The sequence below is a fragment of the Centroberyx gerrardi genome, chromosome 14 (assembly GCF_048128805.1).
Source record: "Centroberyx gerrardi isolate f3 chromosome 14, fCenGer3.hap1.cur.20231027, whole genome shotgun sequence".
Taxonomy (NCBI): Eukaryota; Metazoa; Chordata; class Actinopteri; order Beryciformes; family Berycidae; genus Centroberyx; species Centroberyx gerrardi.
Window position 1 is genome coordinate 12,849,390 of NC_136010.1, and position 16,972 is coordinate 12,866,361.

The 16,972-nt window shown below is 42.0% G+C and overlaps 1 protein-coding gene across 1 annotated transcript; it reads right to left on the reverse strand.

Moving 5' to 3' along the window:
* Window positions 1-215: 215 nt before the first annotated feature.
* On the reverse strand, window positions 216-1,964 carry kcna10a (potassium voltage-gated channel, shaker-related subfamily, member 10a). The gene has a single exon (XM_071906308.2). The coding sequence runs from the start codon at window positions 1,962-1,964 to the stop codon at window positions 216-218; it is 1,749 nt and encodes a 582-aa protein (XP_071762409.2).
* Between the last annotated feature and the right edge of the window lie 15,008 nt (window positions 1,965-16,972).

Genomic DNA, 16,972 nt, shown 5'->3' on the forward strand with positions numbered 1-16,972 from the left:
TTATATAAATTTAATATCTCATTGATCCTGTTTGTTAGACCATTACTTGAGGGAGATCAGTTCATTTGCTCCATACACTCTATCCATTTTCAAGCCATTTCTTAATTGTGGCATAAAGTTTTTTTCTCTTTAAAAGGTCCTGTCCTGCTTTGTGCTAAAGTGTCTTTCTTCTCCTGCTGACTAGTGGAGTCTCTTTCTACCTCTTCCCTGCACAGTTATTTCCCTTTGTCACTCTGCCAGACGCCATTGGCCTTATTAAGCGAGGTATTGCTCCCCTGGTTGGTGGTGTTTGTGTCAGCCTTCATGGCTTGCTCAACAGCATCTGCCAGGGGCAACTTATCCTCCGCCTCCGTCTCTCTGTGGTAGAAGTAGTTGAAGTTGGAGACGATAACAGGCACAGGCAAAGCGATGGTCAGCACACCAGCAATGGCACACAAGGTGCCCACCATTTTACCCCCCATGGTGATGGGACACATGTCTCCATAGCCCACAGTAGTCATGGTGACAACGGCCCACCAGAAGCCATCAGGTATGCTGACAAACTGTGTGCTAGGCTCATCTACCTCAGCAAAGTAGATAGCACTGGAGAAGAGGATGACTCCGATGAAGAGGAAGAAGATGAGCAGGCCCAGCTCACGCATGCTGGCCTTCAGAGTCTGTCCCAGGATCTGGAGTCCCTTGGAGTGACGTGAGAGTTTAAAGATACGAAACACCCTGACCAGACGGATGATGCGCAGAATGGCCAGAGACATGTTTTGACCCGAGTTCTCTTCTGGCGTCGTGACCAATTCCGTAATCACAGTAACAAAGTAGGGGATGATGGATACAATGTCAATGATGTTCATGAGGTTGTGGAAAAAATCCCTTTTGCTAGGACAGACCAAAAATCGCACACACAGCTCAAAGAAGAACCAGACAATGCAGGCAGTCTCAATGATGAAGAAGGGATCGGAGAAAGTTGTGGGCTTAGTATTGTGTGGGGCCAGAGAACCCAAACCTCTGGACTGGTTGAAAGGCTGCACCGCAGTGGGCATGATTGGGTCCATGTCTTCTCGGAACTCTGGCAGCGTTTCCATGCAGAAGATGATGATGGAGATGACAATAACAAAAACAGATACCAACGCTACGCCCCGGGCCGCATTGGAGCTCTCTGGGTACTCAAACAGCAGCCAGAATTGCCTATTCACCTCATTGGTAGGCAGAGGGATCTCAACATCCTTTATGAAGCCTTCATCTTCTCTGAACTGCTCCATGGCCTCGCTCCCCAGCTCATAGAACACAATTTCATCTGCAAACACATCCAGGGGAACATTAGCCGGACGTCTGATTTTACCCCCTGACTGGTAGTAATACAAGATCCCATCAAAGCTAGGTCGGTTCCGATCAAAGAAGTACTCATTCCTCATTGGATCAAAGTAGTCCATCCTCTTCAAAGGGTCTCCTAGCAAAGTCTCGGGAAACTGGTCCAATGTTTTGAGCTGTGTCTCAAAGCGAAGGCCGGCGATGTTTATGATGACTTTCTGGTCTCCGTCGTCCAGCCCGCGTTTATCTACAAACAGGTCCTCGCAGCACTCCTTAGCCAGTCGGCTGAAGATCGTCTCACTCTCCTTGGTGCCCTCACTGCTTAGCAGCAATTTCCAGTTGGAGATCATACTGGCGCAGCTGCTGCGCCCCCGTCTGCTTGGGGTTGGCATCGACGGGGACTGGGGCACACCCAGTGTCTGTGTCTGTGGGGTGGGCGAGGATGACGAGGACTCCCAAATGCAGGAGGGCACGGGGCTGTGGTGGGAGGGCGTAGAGGTAAGTTGAGGGGCGCGGAGGTGGTGGTTGCTGCCGGGGCTGCTGTGCTCTGGAGGCATGTCCACCGTGAGAGCCGTGGTCTCATCAGCGTAGTTGTCCACCTCATCCTCCAGGCTGCTGTCAATGTCGTCCAGGCTCTCAAAGTCTACCAGTGCCACCTCCATGGCTGCAGTTCAGCCACAGCACGCCTCTGGGCCCCAGGATAAGACACACACACACACACACAGATACACAGATGGGAGGCACTGTCACCAGGATCAGCAGCAGGGCTCAGAGCATCCAGCCGTCAGCAGGACTTAACAGGACAAAAAAAAAGCCCACTATTCTCTTCTCCCTCCAACACCTGTAGAATGAGAGAGAAAGAGATAAAAAGAGAGAGATAAAAAGAAAGAGAGAGAGAGAGAGAGAGAAAGAGAGAGTCAGTGTGTTTCTGTCCATGTCTAAGGATTTATTTGTGTTAATTGTCATCAGGTGACGAGACTATGACGTCTGAAAGTGCATGTTCTATCATGACTCCTTGTTCCTTAGATACCAGTCTCTTTGGAAACCAGCAGTGAGAGAAAGACGGGTGAGAGAGGGAAAAGAAGGAAGAATGAGAATAAAGAGGGCAAAGGAACTAGAACAGGGGGATGGAAAGACAGCTTTGAAAGAAAAGAAGAAATGATAATAGCAGGGGAGCATTCAGTTCTTCTAGACAGAAATATATAATAGTGAATTCCCTGCTGCCTCCTTCAACAGTCTGTTATTGTGGAGGCACTGTGATGAGTCATGCAACAGTAAATAAGGAGAACTACAAACACTAAATTAAATATAAGTAGCAAGTGGAGGCCCGTAGAGAGCTTCCTTAGAGATTGTTATTGAGATATGTTAGAACGGTTCAACTCACTACAATGCGAATTGTTGGCATGAACCAATGACATTTTATGGGCTGGCATTCAGCCCAAATGTTAAAACATGACCTCCCCACTCCTACTCTAGAGTGCATGCACAATAGTATCTCTTAGTAACTAGTTCTGAAATACAGATATTCATATGCACACACACACACACACATACAAGTTTGTTTATTTACATAGCCCTTTATCACATGCACATCTCAAAGGACTGTACAGAGAATGAGCTTAGCTAAATCGAACTGATCAACAATCAACCATAGAACAGAATGGTACAGAATATACATACACACACACATCCAATTTCTCTCTTCCTTTCTCTCTCTCTCTCACATACAAACACACACACACACACACACACACACACACCCAGGGAAAGAGAGGAGAAGTACACACCCTGTTTATCATTGTAATGACCCCAATACAGGCTGTAGGAGGAGAAGGTAGCGCAGGGTAACTGGGGCTGTGCATACATTAGTGCATAATTAACTGCGCTGTGCAGTGATAGCGTAGGCCTAGCTTCCTCCAGACACAGGGCTCACATTTAGACTGCACTGTCTCTCCCACATAATTTCCTCTGTCCTTGAGACTGAGAGATGCACCACACAGCGCAAACCAAGTCCACTCTGTTGTTGTTGTTGTTGTTGTGCCCTCTGTATCTGCATTTATGTTTGCCAGTGTTTGTTTAACTTTTCATCACCCTGATGATCACACTAAATAGTAACCTGATCTGTGAGCGGTGCGCGTGTGTGCATGTGTGTGTGTGTGTGTGTGTGTGTGTGTGTATGTATGCATGTGTGAATGCGCATCTGTGTATGTGTGTGTGTGCGTGCATATACTGTACATGTGTGTCTGCGTGTGTGTGAGTGAGTGCTGACGCCTGCAGATGTTTAATTAAAGACTCCAGAGATGAGTCACCACCTAAAACCAATGCCAATGATACCAGTCCTGCTGGGAGAAGGAGAGAGAGAGAGAGAGAAAGAGAGAGAGTGAGAGAGAGAGAGAGAGAGAGAGAGAGAGAGATGGGTGAGAGAATAGGAGGATGACATGAAAATTGTTGGGAAGACAGATGTGGGTGGAGGAACTGGGGGAAGAGTGAAAAGCCTGAGGGGGGGGGGGGGGGGGGGTGAAGACAGGATGGAAGAGAGGGAAAAAGACAGTGAGAGAGAATGGGGGGTTGATAGGTGGGTGGATGGATGTAGACAGGGTGATAAGAGAGCAGCCCTGACAAGAAGAGAGGGGCGGGTGACAGAGTGCAGCAGAAACAGAGAGAGAGAGAGGGTAAATTAAACAAAAACGATGCCAGAAATTGCATAGATGGGAGAGGGTTAACAACGAAACAAAGATAGACGTTAAAAATGGCAATGACATTTGTTGCTTAGGGAGAACAATGAAAGGAGAGAGAGTGTGACAGTAAAAGAGAGCAGCAAACAGAATCAGTAGGACTGCACTCAGCTGCAATGCCAGCTAGAGAGTAGGATCTCATCTCCACCGTACAGTATCTGATTGAAGCCATACAACGAATACAGCAAAATGATCAAATCCCCCAAAACTTAAATGATCTCTCCTCTCCTCTCCTCTCCTCTCCTCTCTTCTCTTCTCCTCTCCCACAACCACATGACCAGAATGATGTCATTTGACCCTTTTAACAACCAGAACTTTCTCATGACCCCAAAATAGAAGCTGCAAACCCGCATCCACTGGTGATCTGCTCTTGGATCAATACCTGAAGAATAGCTCAGCCAATAACATTGCTCTTCTTGGTCAATTCTAAATGGGTTTTTTTCCAATAATTCAATATGTCATCAATATTTAATTTTACTTAATGCAACAGAAAGAAGAGGCAACTCTTAAAAGGATGACTACTGTGACTGCTGTGACTAATGTACTGTGACTGACAAAAATACTGAATGGATTTTAAAAACAGATATGCTCAAGATAGTCATATGCTTAACTTCCATTATTAATAATGACCCTTAAATACAGCAGTACCCAGGACATGTTTAGAGTGTTATGGTTTAGGTTTAGGCTAAGGTTGTGTTTTCTCTTAAATACAGAGCGACATCTGACTCAGGACATTTGAAATTGAGACTCTAGGTTAATAACTTCACTTCAAAAAGACTCCTTCACAATGAAGATATGTACACACTGCTGTCTGGTCTCTTTCTGCCAAATGAACATACAAGGATATCGGCATGCTGTACTATAAATACTTGCAGAATCTGCAAATATGCACGCACAGGCTCACAGACAAACACAGACAGAAACACAGGCACACACACACACATACACACACAGCTTACCTCCCTTAGTAGGAGCTCTACAGACCATGAGAGTATGATAGGCTGAGTAAAGGAGACAGAAAGGGAGATAATCTGAAGAGAAGGAAGAGAAGGGTCCTCCAATAGTTCTGCCTCTTCTGCAGCCTCCTTCTACCTCCTCATTTGGGATCAGAATGACTAATCTATCACAGACTACGTTGGGTAACCTTATGCTGGAGAGAAACTAGAGCTGTGGCAAAGGCCACATGCACACACACACACACGCACACACACACACACACACACACACACACACACACACAAACGCTCATGTGCATGCACACAGGCACTAAACAAACACACAACAAACAGGAAAAAATATGACACAAAAACTGCTTCATAGATATCTGTTACCTTTCATGTTTTATAAGCAAGAGTAAGTGTGAGTGTGCGTCTTTGTTTATGAGTGTGTTTATGTGTGTGTGTGTGTGTGTGTGTGTCTGGCCATGTGTACTTTAAGCCAGCTCTCAGTGATCTGATAGTTTACAGTGTGCTCAAGGCCTTGTAGACTGGAACGGTGAGGTTAGATCCTCAGATCTCTCCACGCTTGACTCACTCACCCCACACACACACACACACACACACACACACACACACACACACACACACACACACACACACACAGAGGCCCTCTCCATATCTGACTCATTTACAGTATCACACTAAATGCTTAATGTTTAAACAACTCCATTAAAGTGTTCAACACAGCAGGAAAGAAAGAATAATGAGAGAAAGATGGAGGACAGAGGATTCAAAGCTCCCTTCCTCACTCCACACCTTTCCACCTTTCACTGTTAAACTTCTATCTCAACTCACCAAGGTTACAATGTTAGAGCCTCCTTGAACTCTATATTACACTTTCTTGAACTGTAAGCTTCTTCTAAACTGTACACTTTTACACTGTGCATTATTGATGACCGTCTAATCTTCCCATCTGTAGTCAACATCACTTCCTCCGTAAAATATCTTCCCTCGCACAAGAAGGCAAAAAGTTGACATGCGATCTCCTGAGGGCCGCCAGGTGTTTCCCAAGCAACCATAAAGGTCACATGATAAATGATCTGTTGTCACATTCCCTGAAGTGACACTCTGACCCACTCAGCCATACCTCGCTGTCCTCACACTGTAAAACCTATTTGCCTCCCCTCATAATGCACTGCGGGAGGTAATACATAGGAATGAAAGGAAGCTGTCACTCCGCTCACGTCTGTTTCCACTACATGGGGCAAATGTGGGGACAGCTCCTGCAGAGAGTCTTGTTAACGCTATTCAATCAAAATGTCTTGCTCCAAGTTTTAAGCTCCATTAATATTTCTGTTATTTTTGATTAAATCCCCTCATATGGCCTTCACTTTGACTTGTGACTGAATGGGAGCTTCCCATGCATGGATATAAAAGAAGGGCTTTTTGAGGTTTTCAGCCTATAGCCTTGTCATGGGAACTAGGCTCATGAATACATACTGTATACTCTTATACTCTTGTGGAAACCCATTATAAAAAGCCTTGACCAAAAAATGAACACTGACTAGGAGGGGAAATACCCAACTCTTTCACAGAACAACTTCCAATACAAACCATTAAAGAAAAAGTCTGTAATTGCAAAATGAATGTAACTATTGAATGATGTTGTGCAGCAAGAGCCTCCAGTTTATTGTAGCATGCCCAATAAAACTGATGAAAAAATGAATTAAAAATTATGAACAAATGTATTTTCATTTCAAATACAATTGAAATTATTTTAATTATCCATATGTTAAAAAAAACTTAGATTTCCAAGTCAATAACAGAGAGTGAGAACTGAAAAATAGGCTATGTTTACGCATGTTAGCGTACACTAAACCTTACCAAGTGATGCAGATGGATGAACTTGTATACATGAGAAGGTGGAGGGTGGGAGGTGCATAGATATATTTCTAGTTGAACATCCAGTGGCTGACATCACTGCACACCACTGCTTATAGAAATTCACTTTAAAGGAGCATCAATTGTTATTTAAAGCATGCTTGCACACATGGAGCATGCATTTTTTTGTACACAATTTTATGAAAAATGTGCTTATTTTGTAGTGGTGGTGCATGTTCCATTTATTATTCTCCTGTCTTCAGTCACACTATGTTCCTTGTCTCCTTTGGCCATGTGAAACAATATGAGACACGGCGACAGAGTGAGAAAGGCAGGCAGAGATAAAGAGATACAGAGATACAGAGAGACGCTGGGGTCAAACTGTGGCAGAATGATAAATCATCCAGGCCTTTTGGAGTCTTTCACAACTGAAACACTGGAATGACCCAGTCAAACTCACTGTTATTTCTCTGTTTTTCAGGACGATCTCTATCCTGTCTCTGGTACGCTGACCCGACCCTCTGTAGACTCAAGTTCTACATTGTAATGCTATATTGTAAGTATTTAGAATTAGAACCTCTATAAATGTGTTTAATTAATAGACTCCACAAGTAGCTATGTATGTATGTATGCTGATGTCTGTGTGTGTGTGTGGCTGTATATGATTGTATTGATAGGCGTGTGTGTTTGTTTGGATAGAGTATGTGTGTCTTGTTATAGATTCATTGAGAAGTACATCCATGAAGATGTAAAAATGTATCTGCAATTGTTCAAACCAAACAATAAAAGTAATACAAAAATAATGTAATGCATATACAAGGTTGTTATAACATTTGTCAAGATGTAGTACATTGATTAAAACCACTGATTACGGTGTTGCCAGATTCCACGATTCATTCATTCATTCATGAATTCCATGTTTTTTGCCATTCCGTTAATTAATATTTAATTTACAGTGTTCATTGGGAGCGCATGTATGTAAAGTGAAATTCTGGCTGGATGGGTAGTTAAACACTCCTTACGTTCTCCTTACTAAGCATGAGATGGGAGCTTATATTTTATATCATTTATATTTCTTCCAAATATCTGTGTTGGATCTGTTCAGTGTAGCTGCATGCAACATATGTCGGTGATATTCTGCCCAACCACTGCTAAGTATCCAAATATGACGATGCTGCCAACAGCTACAGGCCTGCCAGGCTGCAATACATTGCTTTTCAACAGTACTACTAGCTGTCTGCAAGGTGTCAAACTGATGTATTGTGGCGTCTATATAGCCCAGCAGTAGCTAGGACACGATTTGCAACTCTTTCACCAAGTGAGGAGAAAAAGGCTTGATCGTTGGCTGAGGAGATGAACAAGGCACAGTGCCACATGGCTTGTGGTCTGTTAAGTGAAACAGTGTTAGCCCACTGTTGGCAGTCTTGGAGGAGGCGGCTGCCTTCCTGTCGGCACTCTGGGAATTAAAGTCCCTTGTGCCCAGATGTGTGTCTCAGGAAGCTCAATGTGAATTAAGAAAACTGAATTTGAATTGGGGAAAACCGAATTTGAAAATACCATTAAAAGTTACATTCAGTAATAATCACATTCAATTACAAACCACTACATTAAATTTTAAATTGTGCCTTACAACTTAACTAGAACTAGAACAAAGTAAACTGAGCAGGGATATACTGTAGGTAAATATGTTAAATCTGAAAACCTGAATGTCATAGCATATATACTATATTTGCAGATTCATTGTATAAGACTCAGCAAGACAACAGCAACTGTGTGTTACAGCAGTGAAGACAAAATGCCACAGACAGGAGACAGTTTCACCTTGACTCATGTGGTAGGACAGCATATAACAGGGGTGTTAAATGGGGCCCACACCCCCCACAGCACCTAGACTATTCTTGCCATGCTATTAATACACAGGGGATCATGGTGGGAGAAGCATCCGCGTTAAAAACTCTCGCTAACACACATATGCTCAAATGAACACAAACACAGGCACATATGCATGCAACTCCATCACCAGACTACAGCAATAGCAACGGGCCACAATCAACACGCAGCTGCAAATAGGATAGCAGTCTCAGTGGGGGGAAATAAATTGCATGTGTGGGACAATATGGGCATCTGCATCAGAAATATGGTATCTCATGCTTTACATACTGAGCTACATTTTAGTAAGTTAACCCCTGTGGCTTCACCATGTGTGTAAACATGAACAGATGTTCAGGCAGATCTAGCAGAAGTGCAAGCACATCCTCTCCTAGAAGGCCAGCTAGAAATTCAGAGCCTGAGTTCCCGGTCCATTAATATGCCTTCACCTCCGACATCTAAATAATGTATTGCATAAGCCCTCATAACATTTAGCAACAATCACCCCTTGTATGCTTTGATGAATGCAATAGAGGTTCAATTGCATCTAACACCACAGTCACTATCTCAACATCCGAAAAATGAACAAATATTTGCACATTGCTAGCATTTGCTAATAATTTACATCACACAACCATTCAGTATAGAATAGCATCGTACAAAAATATTGACCTACTTCAGCACTCTTGTGGAAAAGTGTGCATGCACACACATACAATCATATCCATGTATACACACAGAAACAGACACACACACTCCCACACACGCTGCTAAAATTAGGCTGAGCTGAATTATGTCACATGTATGCCCCCCCCCCCAATATATTGTGTTTATTTTGTTTGTTTAGTTTAAAGCTCTTTGTTGACTGTCACTGATGGCTTCAGACCTTTTAAAGCATAAAAGGTTTTTAAAGGCTACAGATGTCAAGTTGGAGACAAATGCAAAACCCCAAGCTGTCGTATTTTTAGCTTCGCATTTCTTTTTTTTCATGCATGTTGAAAACACTGCACATGTGACGGTCATTCCATTCCTGTGAGCCCAAGCAACAATAATGATAATCTATTTATCAGATTATTGACACAAACATACTATACTACTATACTATACTATACTATACTATACTATACTATACTATACAGTACTACACTGTACTGTACTGTACTGTACTGTACTGTACTGTACTATACTATACTATACTATACTATACTGTACTATACTATACTATACTGTACTATACTATACTATACGGTTATACTATACTCTTCTATACTATACTATACTATACTATACTGTACTATACTATACGGTTATACTATACTCTTCTATACTATACTATACTATACTATACTATACTATACAGTACTACACTGTACTGTACTATACTATACTGTACTATACTGTACTGTACTATACTATACTATACTATACTGTACTGTACTATATTATGCTGTACTATACTATATTGTCTATACTGTACTGTACTGCACTGTACTATACTACTCTATTGTATTGTACTATACTATACTAAACAGTACTACACTATACTATACTAAACAGTACTATACTATACTATACTATACTACACTATATTACACTATACTATACTATACTATACTATACTATACTGTACTGTACTGTACTATACTATACAGTCTATACTGTACTGTACTGCACTGTACTATACTATATTATACTCTATTGTATTGTACTATACTATACTATACTATACTAACTATACTACGTTATACCTTACTGCACAACAACACACCACACCACACTTCACCATAGGAAAATAGGCTACACATCCATCCCTCCATCCATCATTCAAATTTAAATCCCTAAAGTGACTTAATACATTAAAATGATCTCTCCTAAACGACATCTCACTTCCCTCATCCCAAACCGGAGTCCATATTCCAAAACACCCCATTCAAATAATATTCATTATGGTAGGAACGCATAGTGTGCCAGATGTTTGTAGCTAAGCACAGTTGGTGTATGCATATGTTTACACACACATGTGTGTAGGCGTTACTGATAGCTCTTCATTCTGTGTTATGAAGAACCACTAAGGGAGGCATACACACTTCAAGGTGTGTATGGTTGACCTCGTACGTTGGTCCTTTTGTTGTGCCTCCTGTGAACCACTGAGGAGGCGGGGTGGCGGGTGTGTGAGGGCATTGGTTGGTGGAGCTGGTATTTTTGGGCGGGAGTTCTGACCCTATTAAGCAGATTAATGCGGGCTGGGCAGCTCAGTGCCATAAGCCGAGGGATCTCTTCCGTCAGATCAACACGGATACTAGTGAACCATCACAGATACACACACACACACACACACACACACACACACACACACAATTAAAAGATCTGGCTGTTCTCCAGCACATGAATCACCTTGACAGTTATAGCCAATGTAACATCCGCATAAGAATGCTGATAGAAAAACACACATTCACAAGCACACACACACACACACACACACACACACGCACACACACACAAATGCACACATCACATCTGGCTGTGGACAGCGGTTACCATTACATTACATTACAAACACATATTACAGATGGCAATTTAGAATTTATTATTAATTATCAAACATCTATTATCCAAATGCAGATTTTTGGAATATCACATCTTTGTCCCTCTCTCCTGAGCTTTTAAATCACTTAAATATGAATCACACATTTCCATTTGGTAATGCAGTTCTCATAACCACAGCCAAATGCTGCCTCTCATTAATAGACTTAAAAATAGATGCTCTTAGATTTGTGGAGGTTATATTGGGTGACTATATGATATGTTTGTATGTGTATGTGTGTGTGCGTGTGTGTGTATGATGCTTGTTTACATGCCGTGTGTGTGTGGGTTTAAGCTGTTTATTTGCCTCATTCCATTGGCACACATTGTCTGGTGATTTACGACTAGACTGCCTGACTGACCTTTTGACGACTATCATAGGGAGGGAGGGTTACAAGTGACCAGATCATCATAATGTACACACAAACACACACACACACACGCACACACACACACACACACACACACACACACACACACACACACGCACGCACACACACACACACAAAGACAGAGAAATGAGAAGAAGTGAGCAAGCTGCGATGACATCTGTGCCCTCTCCGAGCCTTAGGTCAAGCCAAGGGATGAGTGCACACACACACACACACACACACACACACACACACACACACGTATATTTGTTTGTCTGTCTGTCTGTTTGTGTGTCTGTTTATTTATCAGTTGATTTATTTATGTTTGTGTCTTTGCTTGTCTGTCTGTTTAAAGAAGGACATTGTGAATGTATATCCAGACCACTGGTGTGTGCAGGATATACAGTATATTCACTCCTTTCCACTTGTGATTTCCACCCGGACATTCACGATTCTAATGGCAGCTTGAGGACACTATGAAGTTCAGCACACGCTCCGTGCAGAGACTAGTCTGCCAGCACCTGCTGAATCCAAAGACTGACAATGTTTAGAAGATAACCCAGCCAAAAGTAAAAAAAAAACTGGCTGTTAACACTCATGTGCTCTACTACTACTATTTTGCCTTCCAGAAAACTTCACCATGTGTCTTTGCCTCCGATTCTGCCCCACACATAACGTCATTATCATAGTAACTGACCTGGTACAGACCTGAAACAAAGTAGTTTTTCTAAAAAACTACTCATCAGAAAAATGTGAATCTTAGCTCTGGATGTTAACAATACTTTCAGCTTGGGTGTAAGTTGGTCCAAATAAAACTCTGATGCTTTCAACAGAAATACAGTATATCTGCAACCGAAGGTAATATCTCACAACTTTTCTGTTAAGACCAATGCACTCAGAACAGACTCTGTTCTGCAATTTTTTTTTGTCCCGATGCAGTTTGCGATGACATTGGTGGTACCCAGAAAAAGAGGCTGAGTGAAAACTGTGCTTCTCCTTCCTTTGCTGAAACACACACATATAGAGAGGTTAATTAGGCCTTGTCATCCTGATAGGCTGCTCCTCGCTCCCTCCGTCTTTTCACAAGTCTCATTAGAACAGCCCATGCTTATTTGTTTGGGGGTGTGGGAGCTGCTGTCAGTCCCGTGACGTCAACGTGCTGCCGACACTTGCAAAGTGATCGCTGGGAAAAGCAGTGCAAAACACCAGACAGCTTACCACCAAAGATGTCGCCAAAATAAAAGCATCTCGCAGATTATCACCTATTAATCATTAAAGCAATAGCTATATGATGAAAAAGAAGCTGCTGATGTTTGACAAAACACGGCAGCCTATGACAGACTCATAAACAAACGTTGTGGTTTCATGTAGAATCCCTGAGATCCCAAGAAATGTTGTTGCACATACTATATCTGGCTAGTTTCAGATAAACCATTCAAAGAAATATGTTGCTGATCAATGTTTGGGTAGCTTTTAATTTCTAGTTTTATAGTGCTTTATATCCATATAATGTCTTGTATCTTCACTAAGAAAAGCTGTTCCATGATTATTTGTAGTACCACAACCATTTGAAGTACTATAACAATATAGACTTTTGCATAAAATCAATATGTTCAATTGTTGTATTATCTTCAATAATCTCTATTTTACTTGCTTTATTTGCTTTTTTCTATCTATACCTTACTCTTATGTTGCTGCAACGACTGAATTTTACCATGGTGATCATTAATGTAATCTTATCTCAACCATATTTATCTTATTCCTTACATGGCTCTATCTATGACCCCACCCATTACCATAATGTCACGTGATAGGTAAGCTTGATATTTTTGTACTGTGGCTTCACAGGACTCATAGCAGCCAGATCTGGGCTAAACAATCCAGCTACCTAAGATTATATTAGATCTGTATAAGCAAGTTTCAAGTGTATGGGCTTCTGCAGTCTGCATAAAGCTACATATGCCTGTTTTGAGCAGATTAGTAGTCTACATGTAGGCTTCACAAAGCATGTATAAGCTGTTGATGCTGACATGGGTGTGTCTGCAGGCACCCGGCCCAGACCCTGCAGAGCAGCTGGGACCAAAATCCTCCGCTGGCCATCCGACAAAACACACACACACCCAGACCTACAAGCGCACACACACACACACACACACGCACATACACACACACGCACACACATACACACACAAGGGCAAAGACCAAAATCACTTCCACCATCACTTCCTCATGAACTACATCAACCTATTTAATTAAACACTTCCTCTAGAGCATCTTAAACTGGCACAAAGTACCTTAGAAGACATCCACAAGAGGAAAAAAACTGCCAAGGCTTTGCCAACAGGTACAGACTTCAGATTCAGATTCAGATTCAATCAGAGGAACAAATCAATACAACAAATTATCTCAGAAGACACAAAGCTGCGTCATTATGGCCATGATGTATAAGATGTCACTGTGTCCAGCATACAAAAGGATTCCCTTTCTATGTCAGAGTGCTGCATCATCTTGTTCAAGGTGGGATTATGCAGAACACATACACACACACACACACACACACACACACACGTGCGCGCATACACACACGCATGCTTTCAAGCACATATACACATACACACAAAATGAGGAGATCAGCAGTAATCACGATAGGCTAGCACTAAACACCAACAGTCAGCAAACTGCTCGGCCGCCAGATAAACAAGTAAGCCGGTCAAATTGAGTGCAAAGACGTCTTTATCACGTCAGACTAAAGACCTCAATATGGACGCTGAAAATCCTCACACTCATATACGCATACACATAATGCATATAAACATCCTTGCATCTTTATGAGGCGACTCTGTTGACATACATTCGTTTTATAACTTTTAACCATACCTTTACCTAACCACTGCATGTCTAACCTGAATACTAATCTTAACCTTAAGTATCTCTAATTCAAGTCGTTTTCCGTAATCTCTAACCCTAAGAATAATCCTTTTTCCTGACAAAGTATAGAAAATGAGGCTGAGGAGAAACCAGTTTTCCTTGTTTTCAATGTTGGGACGTATGCAGTGAAAGTAAACCCATAGATGACAAAAACACACTCGCATGGACACATACAAACATGACCACACAGATGCACCCAATGAGTGCATACACACACACACACACACACACACGCACACACGTACACATGCATACACACACAGAAATCAGAGGATGGGATATGATGACCAAGACAGAGAACCAGGAGGAAGCCTTGTGGTAAAAGTCGAGGCACTTATTGAGCTCTCCTGTAGTGGTTCCTGTCTCACATGAAAATAAAACAATGAAAGGAAAAAAAAAAAAATCTCTTAGCAAGCCCAAAGAGCTCAGTGACCAACAGCAACACAATTACTGTAATCCTATTGACCATCCTATTCTGCTTTAAAGAGGAAATTAACCAAAGAAAGACAGTGAAAGCCGCCAGTTGCTGCACTCAGGCAAGTAAAAAAAAACAAAAAACAAAAAAACAAAAAGTCCACACTCTGACATCCTCAATTACTGAGGGAAGCTGGCACAGAGGTTCAAAAATAGCTTGATGTGCCAACGTGTGCCTGTCTGTCCTTTGGATGAATAGAAAACTGTTACACACCCACCCACATACACACACATGTGCAGTAAACTGGGCAGGGCCTAACCATTATTAAAGCGTGGTTTCATAACTCCACTCCCACACACCCCTTCCTCCATGGCAGAGCCACACTTACAGTTTATAACTCATCAGGTCGGAAACTGTTTTGTGTCAGGTGAAAGGCTAATTGCCATTGTTGTTGTTTTTATTGTCCTTTGCGTAGCTCAGACAGCCAAACATGATGGAATAACCATATTTCTAAACCCATAGAGTTAAATCTGCTCTCATATAATCTGGCCTGTAATCTGATTTTTTCTACCCGCAAATCACTGTCATGCTATTTTGCTGGCTACCATATCTCACAAATTTTCATTGTAATATGACTATGGCCTATTATCACACAGTTATCACAATTGTTATTTTGTTCTAGCAGAAGTAAACGAATATGTGCTCTCATCCCTCCCTATGCTGTTCTTCCCAACATGGCTCCCTGCTCTCGTCTCCCCCGCGGCTCTCCTCTCTCCTCTCTCCTCCCCTGCTGATCCTCCCTCACAGTGAGGATTAAGCCTGTCTCATTTACAGAAATATTACATTATTTTTTAGAAGCCTTTTTTTGTGCCACATCCAGACGGGGAAAATATGGCCATCTGGTCAGAGGGTCGGGCTGACTCTCCATTACATATCACTAATCATAGGTGGTGTACACACACACACACGCACGCACGCACACACACACACACACACACACAGACAGAGGGAAGAGACCAAAACCTATGATACACACCCACACTATCATTAATCACATCTGCATATCTGGATATTAAATCAATCAAAAAAAAAATCCATAATGTTTATGTCCAGTACTGTATCACTTTTCATCCTAGACTTTTTTTTTCTGTCTCAATAACAACTTATGAACAAAATAGGCCCCATTCATAATAACAAACTCTCTACCGACAACCACAGAAACCACATCTACAAATTTACACCAACTTGTATAAATGTATAGCTGATGTTGTGGTAAATAAAAAGAAGGGTAAATGACCTACAGTCAGCGATCAACACAAGGCAAACAGCCATCCTCATTAGCAAAAATGAATGATATTTTCAGAAAAGCGTGTTTTTTGCCCCTGAGAGACCCTATGACACTACAATGATATACATTATACATTTACCTAAAAAAATAATTCAGCCTAAAAAGGTGAAGTGGAAGCTGAATTTAGGTGACTTTACCCTCCACTACATCCCTGAGTGTAACGATGTGACAATGCACACTTGCATTCACGTAAGACTCTTATCAACCATAACATGCAGAGCAGCTGAGGTAGTGCTTGAAACACTGGTCCCCCCAATAGAAAAACACTTGCTAATGGCTGCAAGATTTCTTATACCTGGAAGTCTCTCTCTTGCTTATTCCCCGCCTAGTATGTGTGTATAAAGGTGTTGGTGGGTGACACTACGGATCACCTGTGTGTGTGGTGTGGGTGGGTGAGTGTGGGGGGGAAGGTGAGTTGAGGGTATTGGGGGGATGTAGGGGAACCAAGAGAATGGATTGCCTGACTACTACAGCCACATCTACTGAATGTAGTGGCTGCAGTGTTTTACGCTGTGTTTTAAAGGTCAGCATGATGCTGTTTTAACTTCCATTGGCCTTTTGCTTTCAGGGACACTTACAATAGGCTACTCAAGAAATTCAAA